This window comes from Cynocephalus volans, chromosome 5 (assembly GCF_027409185.1).
Source record: "Cynocephalus volans isolate mCynVol1 chromosome 5, mCynVol1.pri, whole genome shotgun sequence".
Taxonomy (NCBI): domain Eukaryota; kingdom Metazoa; phylum Chordata; class Mammalia; order Dermoptera; family Cynocephalidae; genus Cynocephalus; species Cynocephalus volans.
In genome coordinates this window covers 148,809,042-148,822,665 of record NC_084464.1, presented here as the reverse complement: position 1 = coordinate 148,822,665, position 13,624 = coordinate 148,809,042, and the positions used below count along the sequence as shown (strand labels likewise).

Sequence of the window (13,624 nt, the reverse complement as noted above, 5' to 3'; positions counted from 1 at the left end):
AATTTTTTTCTCTGTGATCTTAGTCAGGATTCTGTATCTGGTGGACCTGCTGTTCTTCCTTCTGTATTCACATGCCACCAATGACTCTTTTACTTTTAACTTTATTTGGCAAAGCAGCACTGCATAAACTGTTCAGTAACTAGGACACAGCTTACACAGCATGTTAAATTCATATACATTATCAGCAGCAAATTAGAAACAGAAAAAAACAATACTGAGCTACAAGTCTCCTATATTCAGAGAGAGAGAAAAGGAAGAACTATGTCAGTTATGTCCAATCTGAACAGCTGAGTGTTTATAGGACATCCCCTGCCATCTTAAGTTTTAATATTTACAAATGCTTAGTTTTAAGGTAACAAAGCAGCTGATTGTATCTACAACATGCTATTCTATAACACCACGTCAAAAGCTTTAAAAAGAAAGCTCATCTCTATTTTCTTAGTAGCATCTAACAGACATTCAAATACCAAGAATCTTAACATGTGAATGGTGGTGTTACCTGATGCACAAAAGCAATCAGATCAATTAATATCAGAACAGAATTAAGTGTCCAAGAAAAAAAAAACCACTCCTCAAAATCAATTCGCAAACTTAGTTTTCCATTTTGCAGAGCCCTTTCTTTTAATATTTTAAAGTAAAATGTGGGCATGTTAAAGTAATGAAACACAAACTTATACTCTGCATCCTTCCTCTACCAATTTGGCTCTGTGCCTCTTTGAAGACTTAGAAACCCTACAAAATCACACATTTTCATGCTGAAAATAATAGTGTATCAAAGTCCAAACAAGCTGTGATGGTGTTGGTTTTCAAAAAGCTTTGAGGACTGAGATGAGCAATCCACTGTAATATTATAGACTGGTCAAGCTGATGTTGCTTTTACAGTTCATCCCTGGGGGAAGAAAAGAGAAAAATGTAAGTAGGAGTTACACAGTGTAAAACTTGGCCTTCTAATAGTTTGGATACAACTATTAAATCAGTAAAAAAGCACTGATCCTCAAGCAATATATTAAAAAAATAAAAGAGCAAACAATCCCAAGTCAAAGCAAAGATGGAAGTCAGCCATTCCAAACATCTCTCATGCTACTCCATAATGAAGTATGAAACCTAAAGGGTAGGGGTTCTTAATTTTTTAATTTTAAAAGTAGATTTCTTCCTTCAAGGTAAAAAAATTTGGAAAAATTATAAATTTTAGGTCTAGGACCATCTCACTAATACTATTTATTGTAAAATGATGACTTGAATATTTAATGTTCAAAAATTTTTTTATAGTGACATTTACAAAATTGGACAAAAATTTAGTCTTTTGCTAAGAGTGTCTTTTAGCAATTGTGGAGTGGGTCAATCTCGACCCAAACTCTCTGGGAGAAAATGCATCATCTGTAGGTATAATATACCTGTCAGCTGATTTCATAAGGCAGCTTTATCAGCTCCAAAAGAAACCATTTGCTCAGCCAGGTGCAGCACTGTACCCGCAACTTCCAGTGAGAGGAAGGAATAAAAATGCAGCCTACAGTGAATTGTATGGTATATAAATTATACTTCATTAAAGTGGTTAAAAGTGAAAAAATAAACTACCAGAAAAGCCTAAAAGCTTTATATTTGAGGGTAATCTTGGTGACAAAAACATTGTTAAACACTCAAGTACTTGAGTAAAGGTAAAGGAAAATCCTTACTGTTAAATCTCAAATGATTCAGGAAAAAATACTACATATATACAAGGGGTCTTCAAAAAGTTCATGGAAAGACTCATATTATCTTTTAATTTTATTTCTCCAAGAACTTTTTTTTTTTTTAAAGATGACTGCTAAGGGGATATTAACCCTTGACTTGATGTTGTCAGCACCACGCTCTCCCAAGTGAGCTAAGCGGCCATCCCTATATAGGGATCCGAACCGTGGCCTTAGTGTTATCAGCACCACTCTCCCAAGTGAGCCACTGGCCGGCCTCTCCATGAACTTTTTGAAGTACCTTTGTATGTATGTACAGAAAGAGGGGGTGAGAAAGCAAATGTGGGAAAATGTTAATGAATGAAGAGATTCAGGAGTTCTTTGTACTATTCTAGCAACTGTACTAAGAATTAAAATTAAAAGTTTTGAAAAAGTTGTTAAAATAAATTTGAAGGGAAGGAGAAATAAAGAACCTATATTTCATGAGTAAGTTGGTAAATTAAGGCATTGCCGGACAATTTGCTTTTTTTAAAACTGAATTTTGTAAACTGTACAAGAAGATATTTTAAAAATTACTTCTCCCATAGCTGCCTTTATCATATGGTATTGGATTATGTGTCAAATGACAAATTATCAGTTCTGATTCTTTTTAGTATATTCTTCTCAATAACAGTATTATAATTCTCATAGAACAGCTTTTACTTAAATTCATGCAAGCATTAAAATATTTAGTCTATCAAGAGTTCATTTGCAAAGTGTTCTATTCATAAACTAAATTCACTTGTGCTTTTTAAAACATTAAGATATTATTTTTTAAAATAATTTACTACATTTTATTTACCTGCTGCAAGGCATCAAGTATATTGTAAATAAATTAAGGCTCCATCAATAACATAGTACAATATTTCCAAATATCCTCTCCATTAAAAAAATTTTTTTAATAAAATAAATTTGGTTAATAGACCTGAATTTTAAAATTTAGGGTGCCAGGGGAAAAAAAACTTGCTGCCAGTGCACATATAACCTTATCACATCTCAATACTCCAAAACCCATATAACTTTCAAGTTATTAAATTTTTCCTAATGTTCAAAATTCTACATATCTTTCTTAATCTGACTATATGCATAGACCATTTATAATAAAAAGTAGTATGTCCTACATTTTTAGAAAGGCTCTTTAAAATTGTTATATACATGCTAAATATGTTCGTTAGGTTAATAACTGCAAATATCTATCATTACATAACATGTAATTATGCATACTATAATTACTATTAGGTTTTAATAATTCCATACTAGTACTATTTAGTCTTATATATTCTTTACCAAGAACAAATGAAAAGATGTACTTACTAGGAAACAACACTCAAAATCCATGAATGTTTTCTAATAATTTAATGTACTGTCTGATGTAATAAAAGCTTTGTACAAAGTATCATGAGAAACATAAAAGAATTCCAAAAGCAACAGAATATATCCCTGTCTTCAAGAATGCAAAATACGTCATAATGTGGTAACATATGTAAAGAAATAAATAAGGAACAATACAGAATATGGAACACAGATCAATAGATACCCTAGGACCTACACTGTCCATATTAGAAATGCACAATCAATTCCTAACATCTTTTTCGTGTAGGCATGATACTTTAAGAAGACATCAATAAACAAACAGCTTACGGAATAATAACCCTGAAGCATGCCACAGTTTCACAAACCAGAGATGGACCTACCGCATTGACTCTTGCAGCTATTAAAAACAAAAATAAAACTTTTACCAGAAGATTCAATACTGATTTCTGCATATATAAAATAAAGATACTTGTTTAAAATAAAATACAAATTTAAAAAGTATTAAGTTTCTGAAGCAACTTATACAACTACTACATATCCAAAGTCATGAACATAATACCACAAATTCTAGGTCTACGGCCTATAGATCTGCATTCTCTCTGCTTCTATTAATCCACCAAAATTACAAGGAACATTCTTCCAGGTATAAGGAGACAGAAGCCTACATTCCAATTTGGGGCTTTTTTTGGTACTAGAAGTCAGCATGCCCACTAGTTCTCATTTTTTAAAGATATAGTTTCTGTCATACCTCAGCAAAAATTCAATCTCACCCTCATCAGAGCACTACAACTACCTCTGGATTCCTCAGTAAAAGAAGGATGGGAACCTGGAGAGAAACAACAGAAGGTTCCTAGGAAAGCATTATGATGAGTTGTGAAATTAATCCTGAAGAAAGTGAAAGAACAGAAATCATCTAACCTGACAAGAAGCTGACCAAGGAGTTTTTCAGATGGTAATTCCCAAATGTGGGAAGGGCACTTAGAAAACAATGACAATTTTGAGATGTAGCTCTCCTTACTACCATTACCTTAATTCAGGCCACCATCATTTCATCCCTAATTGCTACAACCACTTCCTTTTCTGACTCTCCTTTTGTCCCTTTCCAATCTACTCTCTACATGACAGCCAGTTATCTTTCTGAAATGTCATTCTGGTAATTTCACTGCCTGGCTTAACCACTTCAATTGCTCCCTACTGTGAGTCTAAACACACTACACGTAATTGCCTGTTTGTCTTGCTCTTTGTATGGATCTCCTACATGACTGTAATAGCTCTGTGAGACTGGTCAGTTTCAAATCCACAGCTGAAGATTCCTGGCACTGAGCATGCTGGGCATACACATACTTGTCGAATTAATGAATGGTATTAAGAAGGTCCTCACACTGAAAAATAAGACTTAACAACAGAACAAATTGCCAAAGGAAGGTATTAGATGTTGCTTTTCCAAAGGCAATTCAGGGGCTGACAAGTTAGTTCAGTTGGTTAGAACACAGCCTTATAACCCCAAGATCATGGGTTCAGTTCCCCTTACCAGCTAGCCACCAAAAAAAACCCCCAAAAATCCAAAGGCAATTTAAAATAAACACTTTTTTTTTCTGTTAAGAACAGTTTAAGCATAAATTGGCCTGAAGGGAATAGAAATAGGACACACAAAAACTAGATGTCCTTTCAAATCTATTCCAGACCTAAATTTAAAAGAAGCAGGGGTATTTTCTTGGGGAGAAGGGAAAGGAGGTAGTGGTGAGAACTGATTTCAGCTCACATTTGACACAGAGTCCTTTCCTCTTACTTCCGGTTAAGTCTGGCCCATGTGATGCCCTGGTGAAGAAGAGAAGAGTGGAGGAGAGAGCACTGAGGTGATTCTCAGATCTGGTAGTGGCCAGTTCCCTCTATCACTACAGCTCCTGTCATGAACCACGCCTCACCTGCCCCACTCCCTGCTCTGACTGTCCCTATGCTCAATAGGTTCTAGTAAAATTGTTTCCTCTCCTTCTCCCTTTAGGCCTAGAGTGATAAAAGTTTCCTGCTATTACCCTGGGTGTCCCTGGTCCCTAGGTATGTCAGTATCCTTTACTGGTTCCCATAACTCTTCCCGTTTCTCTGAAAAGTCCCTTCATTAAAATCACTTCAAAATCCTAGCTGAGTATCACCCTTTCTGTTTCCTGCCTGGACCCTGACTGATACAGCACACAGTTTATGAACACAAACAGAAATAGCAGGTTAATAGTCTCTTAAGACTTTAAGTTGGGCCAGCCCGTGGCTCACTCGGGAGAGTGCGGTGCTGATAACACCAAGGCCCCGGGTTCGGATCCCATATAGGGATGGCTGGTTAGCTCACTGGGTGAGCGTGGTGCTGACAACACCAAGTCAAGGGTTAAGATCCCCTTACCGGTCATCTTTTAAAAAAAAAAAAAAAAGATTTTAAGTTAACTGTTGATGTTGTACCTTCTCAAACATCCTATTTCCCAGTAATTTTTTAGGACAAAGTTATTTTAAATGTGGCAGTTTTTTTTGTTGTTGTTGTTTTTTCCAAATTTAGTTTCTAGATTCTGTTTCACCTATAGCTATATTCTTTACACTTCCAGAATTACAGTAAAGTAACACTACCTTGATAATCAGAACCACATGTTTAGATGTAGGAAAATGTATTTAAACAAAAAGAAAATCTACAACAGAAAAAATTAGAAAGTCCTCCCGGTATAACTAGAGAAAAGCTTTCCAATGATGCAAATAAGTAAAATTGTACAGGTTTCTAAAGATTTGAAAGCCAAAAACCAACCAAACAACAGGTACATATTTAAATATTTAGCAAATGACTGAATAACTGCATCCATAAATTTAAAAATTATTCTAAATTTTTTTTAACACAAATAATTTGGTTTTATCAGGGGTGGATTCAGGTTTTGTGGGGCCTAAGGCTTATAACTGGAGAGGAGGGAAACCTCTTTATGAAGAAAAAAAAAAAATTAATTAAGACTACGAATCGAAAATTAAGGAACAGGGTCAGGAAGGACCTTAGCAAGCAAGGACCCTGAAGCTTCAGCTTCATTGTAGATCCATCTCTGGTTATAATAACAAAATACCTTTTATAATTCCTTCTTCATTAAATTATGGGTGGAATGTTCAATACTAACATTTATTGTGTATAAAAAGAAAAATTTGGGGGGCCAGCCCGTGGCTCACTTGGGAGAGTGTGGTGCTGATAACACCAAGGCCACGGGTTCGGATCCCTATATAGGGATGGCCGGTTTGCTCACTTGGGAGAGCGTGGTGCTGACAACACCAAGTCAAGGGTTAAGATTCCCTTACTGGTCATGTTTTTCAAAAAAAAAAAAAAGAAAAATTTTAAACTATGTAATGAAAATCTGAACTCTTACTTGATATCAAATTTCAGTAATTTCAGTGACATATTTGCTCCTTTTATACAATGGTAATCATATAATTATGTAATGGTATAACCATACTAGAAGCAAAATGAAGGAAGGTTGTAATTAGTTGTTAATAACCATATCTGATTCTAACTGAAAAGACCAATAGTTTTTTTGAATTTTTTTCTTAAGAAGTGGCTGTGCTCCATGCTAGAATTCAAAGCAAATAACTATAACTGCATTAGGTGAAGAATAAAATGCAATTCCTAGTAAGATACTTTAGAAAAGGCCGATCTGAATTTAGTTACAAGTAAACACAGTTTTGAACAAACCGAGTTAGATTCATTACTATTTTTGCAATTAAACATTCATTCAAAAAGTACCTTTCCGGGCCCAGCCCATTGCGCACTCGGGAGAGTGCAGCGCTGGGAGCACAGCGACGCTCCCGCGGCGGGTTCGGATCCTATATAGGAATGACCGGTGCACTCACTGGCTGAGTGCCGGTCACGAAAAAGACAAAAAAAAAAAAAAAAGTACCTTTCCTCTTTCCAGAAAATAAAATTGAGTGGTCTATTAAACTGATAATCAGCGCTTCACTTATTAAGAAAATAATTACATTAAAATAAGAATTTTTATGTCAAACAAAAATAGATTCTAAGACAAGGAAACTGTAAAGCCGTTCTTATTTTGGCATTTAACGTCAAGTAGTCCTAGCTAATGACACTGGCATGCACTGATCTCACTCCCTCTCACCGAAGGGAGTGGGGAAGGGAGGAAAGGAGAGGAAGATGAGAAATCTTGGCTTCAAACAAAATATTCAGATTATGCTGAGACATAAAACAAAAGTGGACATTATATTTATAATGAAGCATGCTGTGCTGAAAATTATGCTGCATGCTGCTTGCCCTTTGGGTGGGTTTGTGAGACCTGGGCACTCACTGGCTAGCTTACTGAATTCCCGCCCCTCCCCAGGAATTTAGCTAGAATAGCTTAAAAAGTGGCTGACTTATTCTACAGAATCATGAGAAGCTGCTATAGCGGCTCTGAAACAACAGCTGAATGTCAAACAGTTAGTTACAGGTTGGCAGACGTCTATAAATTTGATGGAAAGAGAAAAATCAAGCTGAGAGGTAGAATGTCCTCTCTGGGATTCTGACACTTTCAAAAACTAGAACAACTGTATCCTTCCCCTTCTTTCTCCTTATAACAATGGGACAACAGACAGTGAAGGAGGCAGGAAATGATGGCCCCTTCTTTTCCAGACCAAAGCCTTTGTTTCCATATCCATATAGCAGCTATAAAAAGGATTTGTAAATACTGTATAGAACCACAGAGTGGCTGATAAATAAAATATCCTTAGAAAGTACTGAACTGCAGCTAAAAGTCTTTTAAAAAACAAAACAAAACATATATTGTGCCAACCAAGTCTCACCCTCCCTTTCCCAGATATAAATTAAACCAAAAGAAGGGCAGGCCGTGCAAATTTTTTCACATTTTTAATGTAATGAATTCCTGCTGTTATAATGGAGTAGCATGAAGGTGACAACCAAAAAACAGCTCTTGTAGTCTAATGTCTTAAAATCCACACCCTTTCACCTTGCATGTGCGGAAGAAGAAAGAGCAGAAGATAAAATCACTTCCACCTGGACCACTGCTTTTCTTTATCTGTTAAAGGCACGTATATCACCCCCATCAGAGGCTTCATTTTGACGCTGCCATCTTGTAGCTTGTCATACTGCTCCAACATCTGGTTTCCACCTGCAGGACCAACTGGCAATATCAATCTTCCACCAGGCTTTAACTGGTCTATTAGCTAAAAGAAAACACATAAACACAAGTTATAGATTTTATATTAAATAGTTGTTTGACATCACTGTTAACAACTTTCAGTACCTATGGGCAAAAAGCAGAAATCTATTTAGTATATACATACTTTGATTGTTATACTATTACTCAACTACCCACTTATTAATTTACCTGTCAACCTCTCCTACTAAATTACAAGTTCCTTGAGGATAGGGACTGTGCCTTATTCATCTTTGTGCCCCTAGCATCTAACATAGTACCAGGTACAACTGCAGTGTTCAAAACGTTGAACTGAACCACCTAATGTAGAACTATCCTTGTGTGGAAAAGCCAAGTGCAAAGCAGAAAATTCTAATGCCTGTGTACCTGTTTTGAAACTTCATGGGTTGGAAGGGAGAGGGAGGAGGAGGAGAAATATAGAAAATCAGCAAGGAATCCCTATCCTATCATTGCAGAATCGAGGGCATAACTGAAGCAAAGATAAGGGAACCCTATTTATATGATCGAATTTAGAATTACTGGTACATGAGGAGGGATGGCAGGGCTGGAGTCCCTGCAGCATTAGACAGAGGACACCCCTATCAATGAAGAACCAAGACCACTCAATGAAAGCCCCTCCAGTAAGAAAAGTTTTAAATCATATCTTACCCATTTGAATACAGCCTTACAGATCACCATTAATCAAAAACAGTAAGGAAGAAACCTTCCTTTGGATAGAATTTATTACCCTGGGGAAGTGTACCTTCAATTAAAATTTTAGTTGTCAGCAAGTCTTATCTTTGCCATTTTAATTTTTATCAAAGTAATACTTACAAGTATTCTTTGAGTTGTATTTCCAAATTTCGAGATTTATAATGAAAAATGACAGACTTTTTCCCCTCACCCCAATCTTACTCCCTAAATCCAGTCATTTAAAATCCTTTAAGCTGTGTCTTCTAGTATTTACCCTTATGTTGCTTTTCTTTTTTTTCTTTTTTGGCAGCTGGCTGGTACAGGGATTGAACCCTGGACCTTCGTGTTATCAGCACTACGCTCTAGCCAACTGAACTAACTAACTAGCTCCTTTAACCTTTATATTTCAAGATATATACTAAATAAGAACTGAGCTAACACACATTCTGCTTTCTTCCCTCAATCCAACAATCATAATTTTTTTATTAAAACCATTTTCAGTTATGACTGTGTAAATATAATTTGCTGTCAAGCCAAGAGGTATCCAATGATTGTTTCCTTTCTCATATAATAGTTTTGTTTTTTCTGTGGCTAAAATTGAAGTCTTTTCTTTTTTCATTCACTTAATTTTCTTTGTAACTGTCTCAAAATCTTTCTACCCTCCAACAGCTTCTCAACAAAACTTTTGCACAGTCCAATCTACATAATGAGTGCTTTCTTTCCTTCTCTGTAGACTCCCTTCTAATGCCTTCCCTCCCTTGCTCCAATCCTGGACTGGCTATTCTCCAGGCCTGCTGCATGGCTTTCATCCCGGGACTTCCCTTTGCAATACTCCTGGGAGCGCCCATCATCTCTGTCTGACCAAGATGCTCTACTTGGTTTTCTCTTTTTGGTTTTTCCTACTGTCTCTCTCCTCCCTCGTTTCCTCAGTTTTTGGTGATATTTTTGAAGCAATTCCTTCAGAAGCATTTTATGAAATAGTATATGGAATATTTTAAATGAGAGAGACTGAGGTTTGCAAGTCTACAACTATCTTTATTCTATTTATTTGGTGATATGTAGTGCATATAGAATTCAAGGTTAGAAATCATTTTCAGTTCACAATTTTAATGGTTTGTTCCCCTGACTTGTTGATTCTAATGCTGTTATTTTACAGTCTGGTGCCTTTCTGATTACCAATCCTTAAAAGGAGGTGTTTCGTTTTCCTGGAAGCTTTTAGAATCTTCTTTTATTCCTAATATTCTGAAATTTCGTGGTGATACTGTGGCTCTTTCTTCTCTTTTAAAAAGTCATTGTGCTGGGTGCTAAGTAGATCTTTTCAAACTAGAATTATGTCCTTCGGTTTTTGGAAAATTTCTTGCTTAGAGCTAATTGTTCCTCATTCAAACCAATGCTTCAACTCTGATTTCCAAGGAACGCCAATCCCTAAGCCATTTCAGAGTTCTGCAGAGCAAACTGCTTCTGCATCGATATTCTGCTCTGTAGTCTCTTTACTTTCCACTTCCTCCATCTTCCATCCTCCTGAATCAGCTGTCATTCCCTTTACTGTCTATCTTCGCACACCATGGAGTTCAGGTTTGCAGGTATAATCTCCTAGTTAATATACGAAGTTTGGAGATTGTGTTTCTGTTTCTTGTTTTTGTAGTTGTTCTGGGGTAATATCCAAGGGGAGGCATAAACATCACCACTTTGCTATCTTAGAACTGGAAAGCCCTTTAGCACACCTATCTTTAAATTTAATCAGATTTTTATAGACCCCTATGATACTTGCAAGTGGTATTACAACATTTAAATTCACACTGAACTAAATCTAAAAAAGTCCTTTGAGATCATCTCAGGATCCTAGTGGGGAAGATGAGCCCTGCACCCCACCCCTCTTCATTTAAACAGTTTTATTCCAGATTTTAATTGTTCACTATAGGCTGCCAATTTTTTTTTTTAAAGTTATAAGCCCATTGGTTCTGTGTTCATATGTGAAAATTCATTGAGCTATTCATTTATAACTTGTACATCTCTCTACATTATGTTAATACTTCACTTGAAATGTATTAAAACCACTGGTTTAGTCTACTTTTTTGTTTTGAAAAATAGATAACCAATAGGGCCAGAGAGAGTAAGTGATTTTCCCAAAGTCATTCAGCCAATAAGTAGTAAGTCAATGACCAGAACAAATTTCCCAACTTTCAGCTTCTCCTAACTGATCTAAATATGCAAAAAAGAAACCTTTCCAGGTTGGGGAGGGGATGAGACTGGGCAGAAAAAACAGTGTCACTTTCAGCCCCTGGTCACGTAGTCAAAAACTACGTATGTGTAACAGAAACCTAGGATTTCAGTTAACTTGACCAAAGTTTATTAAGGGCTAATATAATCTTATCAGAGCCTTACTAAATTGAAAAATTAATATTATACCTTAAACATTTCCTTGACTATGCAATATACAGTACTGGAATATCCTTTTTTTTCTTCCAACTACACAAATCCTACTATTCCTTAAGATTCAGCTCAAGTTCCATCCCTGTATGAAGTCTCCTTGACCACTCTATGCAAAATTCTTTTCCTCACATACATACTTTCTTTACTAGATGCTAATGATATGCTATCATATCATTAATTTCTGATATATATACATATATATATATAAAACACATCTTTTCTAGAATATAAACTTTGTGAGAGTATAATGTATGACAAATACTTTCCAGTTATCTCCCATGTACCTAACACAGTCTTGCATATTCTAAAACTTAAAAAAACACCAAACTGATTACCAGGTCATGAACTCCAAAAGGATTTTCCCAGTTCTACTGTTGTCCCAGTTCTTACCTGGATCAAATAATATTGCTTCAAATAAGACAGCCATGGGCTTGGGTTTAGTAATTCTCATGTCACTTATACAATTGTTTGCATATGGGGGGAAAAAAAAGAGTACCAGCTAACTGTAACTAAATGCACAACATAAAAATCTAATTATATTTTGAACATCATCTAGAAGTCATTTCTACATAAATCTCCTAGACTTTTAGTTGAGTAAAACAGACAACCACAAAAAAAAAAAAAAAAAAAAAAAATCCCAACTCACTGCCTGGGGCACAACTGGGGCTGCAGCTCCCACGTGAATAGCATCGTAAGGGGCTTCTTCCGCATATCCCATTCTTCCATCCCCCACTGAAAGAAAAAAGTTATACTTTATAAAACTGTTCGCATGAAACAGTGTGAAGAGTTATAGTACAAGAGGTTTAAGATGGGGAAAGGATAGATTTTTCAATAAATGATGCTGGGACAACTGGATATTCATATGGAAAAAAATATAATGGGACCCTTCCTCATACACACACACACATCAATGTCAGGAAGATCAAAGACCTAAATGTGAAAAGCTAAAATGGTAAAGCTTCTAAGAAATAATACAGGGACATATCTTCGTGACTTCAGGATAGCCTCAACAGGACACAGAAAGCATTGGATAAAACTAAGTCTGACTACATTAAAATTAAGAATTTCTGTTTATCAAAAGGGTACCAGTAAGATGAAAAGGTACACCACAAGGGGGAGAAGAAGAGGTTTACGATATGTATAAACAGACAAAGGCCTAGTCTCTAGAAGCCCTATAAGTCAAAGAAAAATACAAACAATCCAATATCTGAACAGGCAATTCACAAAAGAGGAAATCCAAATGGCCAAACACACAAAAAAGTATTCAACCTCATTGGTTAATAAGAAAATACAAAATTAAAATCGCAAAGAAATACAGTGCTATACACTCACTAGGTGGACAAAAAGAGTAATTGTTATTCTTTTTTAGTATTTAAAAGAGAATGTAAATAAATGTAATAATTAACTCTGAGTCTTATTTAGCTTGCATGAATCTTCTGAAAATAAAAATCCTCTGGTGAAGAAATTTTTAAAGTTTCCTGATACTCACCAACCAGTTGCACTCTCCCTGAAGACAGAAGTGTTGGATCGTCCTTTCTGACATTATTTATCGAGTCATCTACTAGCTCTTTAATGTGATCAATTCCTATCACTTTTCCATTAGATCCAACCTGGAAAAGAGAAAATAACCTAATAGCTCATTGGGCTAAATTTGTTTTTCTAAAGTGTTATTAAAGTGTTTCCTTATCTAAAATCATATTCCAAAATGAGAAATTAAAAACAAACATCTTAAGCCTCCAATTAGATTGTGAAACACTCAGTTTATCATAAATTATTTACCATATACAACTCTCACAACTATAATCCTCACTTTATTTAAGCAATTAAAAAGCTAAAACAAATTTTAAAATTTTATAATACTAAGAAAAACTATATCTTTCTTAGATTTCTAATTTTTAAATCCAGAACTTTGAAGTAGGATTTAACTACCAATATTTAATGGTAGTGCAATCTTTTTAAAATTGAAATTCCATTTAAAAGTGTAACTTTAAGCATTAAAATGTTACATAAAAAATTTTATGAGGAAGGGCTGGCTGGTTAGTTCAGTTGGTTAGAGCATATTGTTATAACATCAAGGCCAAGGGTTCAGATCCTCACAGGCCAGCCACCCAAAACAAAACAAAAACAAAAACAAATTTTATGAGGGGAGATTTCTACACCTGATTTTACTGCCATTAGCGTAAAATATAAAAATATATTAAAAGGCCCCAAGTATCAATATTAATTGCAAAAAAAACTTTAACACAATAAAGGCCCTGAAGTCAGACTACTTGGATTCATATATAAGTTTCATTCACTGACTTACAACTGTATAACTTTGCAAGT

The 13,624-nt window shown here is 35.4% G+C and overlaps 1 protein-coding gene across 2 annotated transcripts in view; it reads right to left on the bottom strand.

Annotated features, from left to right (window-relative positions):
* Positions 1 to 81: 81 nt before the first annotated feature.
* The window catches only part of PCMT1 (protein-L-isoaspartate (D-aspartate) O-methyltransferase), a 39,674-nt gene continuing 26,131 nt past the window's right edge, over positions 82 to 13,624 (bottom strand). Inside the window, exons 5-8 of one of the 2 annotated variants that reach the window (XM_063096410.1) lie at positions 12,789 to 12,909; positions 11,946 to 12,031; positions 7,985 to 8,201; positions 82 to 889 (exon numbers count right to left, since the gene is read on the bottom strand). In XM_063096410.1, the coding sequence (XP_062952480.1) occupies positions 8,022 to 8,201; positions 11,946 to 12,031; positions 12,789 to 12,909 (387 nt within the window). In that variant the 3' untranslated portion in view covers positions 82 to 889; positions 7,985 to 8,021. The remainder of the gene's footprint in view (positions 890 to 7,984; positions 8,202 to 11,945; positions 12,032 to 12,788; positions 12,910 to 13,624) is intronic. The other variant, XM_063096409.1, reaches the window with a different exon arrangement.